This window comes from Lactuca sativa, unplaced genomic scaffold, assembly GCF_002870075.4.
Source record: "Lactuca sativa cultivar Salinas unplaced genomic scaffold, Lsat_Salinas_v11 Lsat_1_v11_unplaced_82, whole genome shotgun sequence".
Lineage (NCBI taxonomy): Eukaryota > Viridiplantae > Streptophyta > Magnoliopsida > Asterales > Asteraceae > Lactuca > Lactuca sativa.
The window spans coordinates 1,573-9,901 of record NW_026440265.1 but is presented as its reverse complement, the minus strand read 5'-3'; the positions used below and the strand labels follow the sequence as shown (position 1 = coordinate 9,901).

General features: G+C 31.5%; 1 protein-coding gene across 1 annotated transcript; it reads left to right on the top strand.

Moving 5' to 3' along the window:
- Positions 1-1,658: 1,658 nt before the first annotated feature.
- LOC128129568 (uncharacterized) lies at positions 1,659-5,868 on the top strand. The gene is made up of 4 exons (XM_052768029.1): positions 1,659-1,739; positions 2,484-2,636; positions 2,706-2,911; positions 5,498-5,868. Exons 1-4 carry the CDS (start codon positions 1,659-1,661, stop codon positions 5,700-5,702), a joined length of 645 nt encoding a protein of 214 aa, XP_052623989.1. The 3' UTR covers positions 5,703-5,868.
- The last annotated feature ends 2,461 nt before the right edge of the window (positions 5,869-8,329 follow it).

Genomic DNA, 8,329 nt, shown 5'->3' with positions numbered 1-8,329 from the left:
TTGGATTTCGTTATTTATTCGTTTTTCTGCATTTTATTTTTTCATGTTTTCTGTATTTAATGTCGTTATCTATCGGTTTTTCTGAACCCGCAAATGGTTGATTTAAATTAAATAAAAATGATCGACCATTAGCAGCAACACTGTTAGTGGTGAGAAGCATCTTTAGCGACAATTTTTTTGGCAATCGCGACGGGCCAGTAGCTAGGACAAGTATTTTCTTTATCGGTAAGCTTTAGCGGCGATTTTTGTGGTCGCCAATTAACGTTTTTCTTGTTGTGCTAGAGAGGTCAAAAAACCAACCAATGTAAAAAAAATATTTTCCATACTTATAAAACTACATGTCTTTACATAACATTATTCCACAATCTTTTAGGAATTTTACCCTATTTTCTCTTTGGAACCTGCAGCTTTTTATAAAATATTTATTAAAAAAATAAAAAAAAATAAAAAAAAAAAACTCTCCGGCAAGGAACTAGAGGAGGGTAACAAGGAACAAACTTCTCTGTTAAACGTTGCCTTAGTAAATATATAATGTTTTACTGTATCGGCATGGTACCCCAATGTTAAAATCTTCGGGATTCAAACTCAGATAAACTCTTTTGAACTATTTAATTCCAAAAGATCATCAGTAAACCACCTTAAGTATCGTAACCGGTAAAACAGTGTGTTTACTAATTATGTTTAGTTACCAAAGAAAAATCAGTCATTCTATTGCGCATTATTGTAAACATATTATGTTAAGTTTTGTGTTTTGTTTTCTAACTTTGATAAATATAACACTATTAATTTTACTACTATCCAAAAAACATTAGCTGTCCGTTCTATTAAGAGAAAAAATAATATATATCTTTTACTATTAGTTGAAAGCTTTCGCTAGAAAACAATTCCCTTCAAATATACAATATGCTTAATAACTTGCTTAAGATTCACTTTATTACATATATGGCATCAATAATTGCATCAACCTTTCAAATTATTCTCCTTTTATATCGAACTGCTAAGCTTTTATTAAAAAGAGTTTCCTTTTTCATTCTTAGTAGATTGTATGTGTATAGTAGTTATGCATGTACGTATTGTATGTATATGTGTTTGTGTTTGTATACATGCAAGTATGTGTATGTGTGTGTATAGTAGTTATGCATGTACGTATTGTATGTATACGTGTTTGTGTTTGTATATATGCAAGTATGTGTATGTGTTTGTGTTAGTGTTTTTATGAAAAAATAGTTTCCTTTTTCATTCTTAGTAGATTGTATGTGTATAGTTATGCACGATGAGTATGTGTATGTGTTTGTGTTTGTATAGATGCAAGTAGGAAACTTTCTAAAAGTTAGAATGCAGGGTTGTGTAACATTTAGCACCAGCTCAACATTCTTGTTTAGGCAAGACATGACTTCCATCTTTATCTTTTGATCCCTTGTTTCTTATAGGAGATTGTAAATCTTTGACTCAGAGCACACATGGAGGAAAAAAGATGTTTTACATGGGGAGGTACACAAATATATAGAAAGATAGAGAGAGATGCCTTGCAGAGGTGAGAGATACGAAAGTTGAACCTGCTGCTTAAAATTTATATAAATATCCTCTATGGAGATTCATGTATGCATACTTAATCTTTTGGGTTTAACCATTCTTGAATTGTGTGCGGAAGAAGAAAAATGAAGATGATAAATCTGCTCCAGACATGCATGATCATTTCTTTTGTTATACTTGTATCTGCAATAGAGGAAGACCGAAAGGTTAGTATATACATTATATGTTGGTCCAGCAATATTGTATACAGGCACACACAAGTGACAACTATAGTGTTTTTTACGTCCATCTCAAACTTTCTATTTGATTTCTTATGCAGTAATCTGAACTATTTAAGACTTGAGTTCTATGATCTATAATCTTTTTGAACCTCTTTGTTGGATAATCTGGATGTGTATGGGTTAATATTTAGTATAAGTTTTATTCAGTTTTTAAATAAAACTTAGTCATCAAAGGAACCTATTCTCTAGGAATAGTTAGCTTAGTTCTAGGTTGTTTTTTGCTTATTTCCGTTGGATATTTACACGCTATATATAGCCTTTGATCCAAAACCTCGAAATTCTGTGGCATAAACGGGTGTTAGAGATGATTTAACAAGTTCATAACTACCTTTGAGCAAAAATACAACTTCATTCATTATCAGAAACCAAAACCTAGTTATCTTTACTTGCCTAAAATTTTCAACACATAATTGTAACTGATGTCATTAGTAACAGAGCTTTATTGATCATCAGCAATATGAAAGAAGAATGTAATTGGTGATCCAAATGGATCTTTGCACATTCTGCGTATATGTGGATTTAACTGTAGTCTAAAACATTAACAATTTTGCAGCCAAGTTAGAAAGGTGAATGATTTCCAACGATTTTCAAATAAGTAGGTTTGTGTCTCAATTTATCGATATGGATTCCCATGTTCCAATAACACATAATTTCTTGTTATCTTGATAGGTTGCTAAAGAACAAGCAGAAAGGAGGAAAATGGCTGAATTGATGTTTGATTTGGGGCAAAGGGCTTATGGAAAGGGTATGTATGGGCGTTCGATTGAGTTCTTGGAAGGTGCTCTCACAATCATACCAAGGCCCACTTTGTTTGGTGGCGAGGTTGGTATCCATTTTAGGGTTTTTTGTTTTGAATGACTTTCTCTATAATGGTTTTTTGGTAATTTTCAGATACAGATATGGCTTGCTATGGCTTATGAAGCTAATAATCGCCATAAAGATTGTATTGATCTTTACAAGAAGCTGGAGAGTAGTCATCCAAGTGTGAGTATTAGACGCCAAGCTAAAGATCTGAGATATATCTTGCAAGCTCCTAAGCTTAAGATATCACAGGAAGAAATGGTTACAATTCCACTTATTGGTTCTAGCTATGACAGGTTAGCTCCTATCAACAACTTTATATTTGTAGATCTCGTGTGACTGTTACCAAATATCATTTTTACTGGACTGGGCTGGACTGGACAAACTTTCTTGGGCTACTTTTGATAATAATGACAAGAAGGGCATTCACGTCTTTTGCACAGACAAGAGATCAAGAGTGAGAGCGAGCCTCTTTTCCACCTTGTTCTACAAAAAAATAAAAAGTTTTGTCCTATTGACATGATGACATCAGTTCAAGTCCAATGCATAGGTAACACAGAATAACCTATTATGTCTTGTCATGTAGCTAGTTTGTATTTATTAATTCTATGTGACTTTAAAAAAATATAATCCTTTGGATGTGAGTTTTGAAAGTGATGACGTGATAATAAAATTGGCAGAATCAGATGATTGGATTTTATAAAATTGGCTGTGTATTTGAAAATTACCAAAAAAAACCATGTAGCTAGAAAACAGCTCATTTTTCCGCAACTAAACGGCCCATGTAGCTAGTTTGTATTAATTCTATGCGACTTTAAAAATATAATTCTCATTTGTTTAGGTGTTTGACAGAATCTAATTATTTAATAAACTAATGTAAAATGACCAATAAGGACATTCTTGTGGAAAAACGGAGAGGCTTCTTATGGAATGAGTTGTAAAAATGTCTATAAATAGATTAAAAGGAGAGGCACATTAATAATCTTAAGAGGGTGTTTGGTTTGCGGGATTCCTTATGAAATTGCCGGAAATGGAATTAAGGGGCCGTGATTTAATGGAATTGGAATTCAAATTCAACTCTGGTTTATTCCTGATTCTTGTGTTTGGTTGTAAAAGTGTATGGAATTGAATTCCCTTAAAATTATGAAATACATTACCCTGGGAATTCAACTTTCCCTCCTAAAAGTCATGGAGTCCAATTCCTATCATTTATCATTCATTAAATTTACACAAATATTCATTAATCCTAAATTTAATCTACATATAACCATTAACCCTCTAAATTTATTACAACAACCAATTCGTTTTCTCTCTGCCTCTGGTTTCTCGATATTTCAACTTTCAAGTTTTACAACAAATCAAAAATTTGATTTTACGAGTAATATTTTACATCAGAAAAGAATTTATTAAGAGTTAATTTTGCTTCGCCAATATGTATGGTCAACTTTTTGTTATCTGAAATTAATTTTTTTATTTGTGAAAAGTCATCTTAAAATGTTATTTTAAATATTTAAAAAAGTTTTTTCAACATTAAATTAATAAGAACAAATATAAAACATAAAATAATAGAATCTCATTTCATTTCCTTTCTTGTCAATGAAACACAAGAGTGAGTTAAATTTTGTAGGTTGCGTTTAGTTGCGGAAAAATGGCCTTTTTCCAGAAAAATTTTCCAAGAAAAATAAGAATTTGAAAACGCATTTAGATCGTTTATTTTTCTAAATTTTTCATAGAAAATGAAAATTTTCCGTTTTATTAAAATTACAAAGAAGTTGGAAATTTTTGGAAAACCGATAATCATTGTTTTCCACATTTTTCTAATTTCAATTTTTTTCTAAAATATAAACACACCCACTCACACCCCACACACCTCTACCTATCCCCACCTCTACACCCCAACCCACCACACCCACCCCACCCCCACCCCCACAAATACACACTTACTCCCACCCCATACCCCACAAACTCACACCCCACCCCCACCCCCACCTCTTGACAGATCCCAAATCCTTTCACAACCTTCTGCTAATCAAACGCCCCCTAAGTTTCATTTCATTACCGCCGTTGGTTGCAAATGACTACTAATTTAATTCCAATTCTCTCTTGTTTCTATAAATGACTACAATACCCTTTCAAAACCATGTTTTATTAATGTTATTTTGGTTTCTTCTTTTCATGATTAAATTTTTTGTACAAGTTTTGTGAACGAGAATTAAATATAAGGGCAGCTCAAAAATATTTCTACAAGTTTCGTGAACAAGAAGTTAATGAATGACAATTCAGTTATTTGTCATTATACACGTTACAAATCCTTTGACAAATTTACAAGCCGAATATACATTCCATTGTCATATTTGGTTAGCTCGAAGGAATGGAATGAATTATTCAAACATGTTGTTTGATATTAATAAATAAACAACTAAGTAAAGTAAAATTTATAAATAAAGCAGAGAATGTTATTTTATAAATATAAGTTATTATTAAATAAAGGTAAATCGTTGCATATAATCATATTTTATTTCGTTCAAAATATATATTACCAATGTTTTGCAAATGGTAAAAAAAGAAAAAGAATGTCTTTGATTAAAAAATAGTTGCACCATAAAAAGAACTAGATACCATGAAATCTAAAAATATAATTGTTATAAAAGGTTTTATTTAAAAAAAATTAATTGAAGTTTAACTTTTCAAAATTTTTTTTCCATTAACCCCTCTCTGATTGCATACCAAATGCTACCTAACAAATTTCCATTTTGTTCCAAAACATTCTGCAAACCAAACGCCTACTTGACTCCTTTATAATCAACTTTTTTCCGTGACCAATATAAAACTGATTACATAAACCCTAAATAATCAAATAACGCGAACATCTATTAATGCAGCTATGCGGTAACATGGACGGATAAAAATAAAGAGAAAGAAGAAAGAAGCAACCGACTGACAAGTAATCAAGTCTCATCGGGCAGAGACTACCTTGGTGACTTTTTGGTATGGCGACCGCCCGGTGATTTGGTAAAAAACCAAGCCTTTTGGGCAGCTCTAGTAGTCTGGGTGGCGCTAGTCGGAGCTGCCCTATATCTCCAGTGATGTATGGAAAATGCATTGTGCATTTTCTTGTTTGAATATAATATTTCTATAGAAGATTTGTAATTCTGTCTTTTTATTGTATATACGAATGAAGAATTGAAATTGTAATTATTCTTGTGTTTATGTAACTTATTTTTATCAATGATAAACAAATGGTTTTTTGTCATTGAGAAATTTCGGTAGAAAGATGCCTTATGTAATTTGTTTTTTTTTTTTTTTTTTTGATTTTCCATTATATGCTGTAAATAGATGTTGGAACTCGTAAATATCTAGTTAATATGAACTATATCAATTGTCATGTAGGAAAACGTTTAGAAAGAGGTGTATATGTAGACAAAAAATAATAATCGGAGGCGACCAAACGAAATACTAAATGTTTTTACTATACAAAAAAAATATGGAGGTGACCAAACTGGTTTTTGCGGAAACACAAATTTTATTAGACAAAATTAATTAGAGGTGAATAGATGGTATTGGCCAAAAGCAAGTTATTTACTTTTATTAGGGATAAGGTTACGATCACTTTTTTGTAGGGGTGGTAAATATGTACCATGAAAAACCAACCAATAACCGAACCAATTATATTGGTAGCCAATATGTGTAGTAGCCAACATATTTGGCTGGTAGTACCGTACCAATTAATTAATAATGGTACGGTAATGGTACAAGGTTTTAAATGTCACGGTATTATCGTACCAACCAAGTTATTTTTCATATATATACAATATTGTATATTTTAACTTTAAATGTATTTGACGGTTAAGAGTTAAAGTGTTTTGATATTAGCATTAACGTCTAGTAGCTTTTAAAGATTAAACTCATATTAACATATCCCATTTACTTTATTGTTTAGTTTAAACTCATGGTACAAAATTCTAAAATCTTTTTTGTATGAAATTTCCAATCCAACCATTCAGAAAACGCTTATTTACAAAACCCACATGTACCTTTTAAGTGCACAATAACACATAAATCTTAATTTGTAAAATACCCATACATATTGGTACATACCATTATCAACATGTACCAACCGAACTTACTGGTAGCTAGTTAAGTTGGTACCAACTATACTTGGTACGGTGATGGTAACTAAAATTACATACCAATTATAATTGGTATGATACACGGTTTGGAAAAAAAATACCCGGTACCGTACCAATTCCACCTCTACTTTTTTGTATTGTTTAGGAGAAAAAAAAATAGAAGGAGTAATTGTTGAAATTTATTTCATCAAAAAGTTTTTTTTACTTGTTATATTTTTTTAATATAAATACTTTTATGAATTTAAACGGTTTTTCATGTGTTGTTATTATTATTATTATTATTATTATTATTTAAAAAATAAGATCTCTACATCATCCTCCTTTTGAAAATGACTTGTTCTCGAGTCTTTATTGTGAACACGTTTCATCCCGGGTTTCAAAAATACAAACAACTTCTAAACTTTAAAATGAGCATAGATGTAGCAAATTGGAAAACATTCTCGATCAAAAATGTTTCTGGCATACTTATTAATTGCTTTAATTAACGTTTTTTCGAGTAGCCATATGAAGAATATCTTGTTTATAAAAAATATAAACACCTGAAAACTCTTCATGAACATTATTGTCACCTGTTTCCGTAATCACGAACTTTGGAAAAAATAATTTTTTTTCAACACCAACTTTTTCAATAGCTTCACCTTCATCTTTAGTGTCATAGATTTGTTCTGCATCACACACGAAATCAATGCCACAAAATGGACAACTCTCGTATTCATCCACCTCGTCCCAAAAGATTGGTTTAGGTTCATACAAACTTGATATAATCCCATGACTTTGGGAGTCTCGACCTTCAAATCAATGTTCCTCAACAGATCATCGCAATATCCTCTTTCATGATAATCTCGTTTTGGCTGAAAAATGATTGACCTCATTGTGACCGTGGTCCTAGACGTTATGTTCCGATTTAATCTCTTCTACCCACGAGTCTTGATTCAACGACTCGAGTTCTTGTATTCGTTGTCGCATATATTGGATCACAACGTTTTTCGCCCCATTTGCATATCTTGTAGGTCTCTAACATTAACCGCTCCATATCCAAGCCAATAGTTGCGATGGTTGTGGCTACGCGAGGTCTTCTAAGGCCGGTCATCTCAGTTGGGGTCTGATACCAAATGATGCAGAATAAACAAGAATTAGAAATGACCAGACTCAAACGGTAACACAGAACAATCTATGTTCTCTAGAATTTTCGCAAATTCTATTATAAACTTGATTATACCTAAAAAAAACTATCAAAACAATAATAAAAATGCCTTATTTATAACTAGTAAAAAAACATGCGCTACGCCACAGATTTGAATGAAACATAAATTCATTATGTGCGGGGAATATCAAATTCATGGCCAATCTTGTTGAAGAAGTACTTTACAAAGTAGATTGCTATAAAGAAAACTATTCGGAAACAAAAGTATTTAGTCATCTAAAGCATTATCCGGAGTAAATATGCTTTTAACAACTTCTTGGTTTCTTGAAAATCCCATAGTCACCATGTTATTAAGATTTGTCTATTACAAAGACACAAACCAATCAATAATAACAAAATGTTAAAAATTGTAATAATAAAGGAAATACTTTTAATGATCA

What these genes read in the sequence shown, in the direction of transcription:
- LOC128129568 (XM_052768029.1), top strand. Translation starts at nt 1,659, where the DNA reads ATGAAGATGATAAATCTGCTCCAGACATGCATGATCATTTCTTTTGTT. An exon ending in CCACTTTGTTTGGTGGCGAG is followed by an intron (nt 2,637 to 2,705) that starts GTTGGTATCCAT and finishes GGTAATTTTCAG; the next exon opens with ATACAGATATGGCTTGCTAT. An exon ending in ATTGGTTCTAGCTATGACAG is followed by an intron (nt 2,912 to 5,497) that starts GTTAGCTCCTAT and finishes CTATTAATGCAG; the next exon opens with CTATGCGGTAACATGGACGG.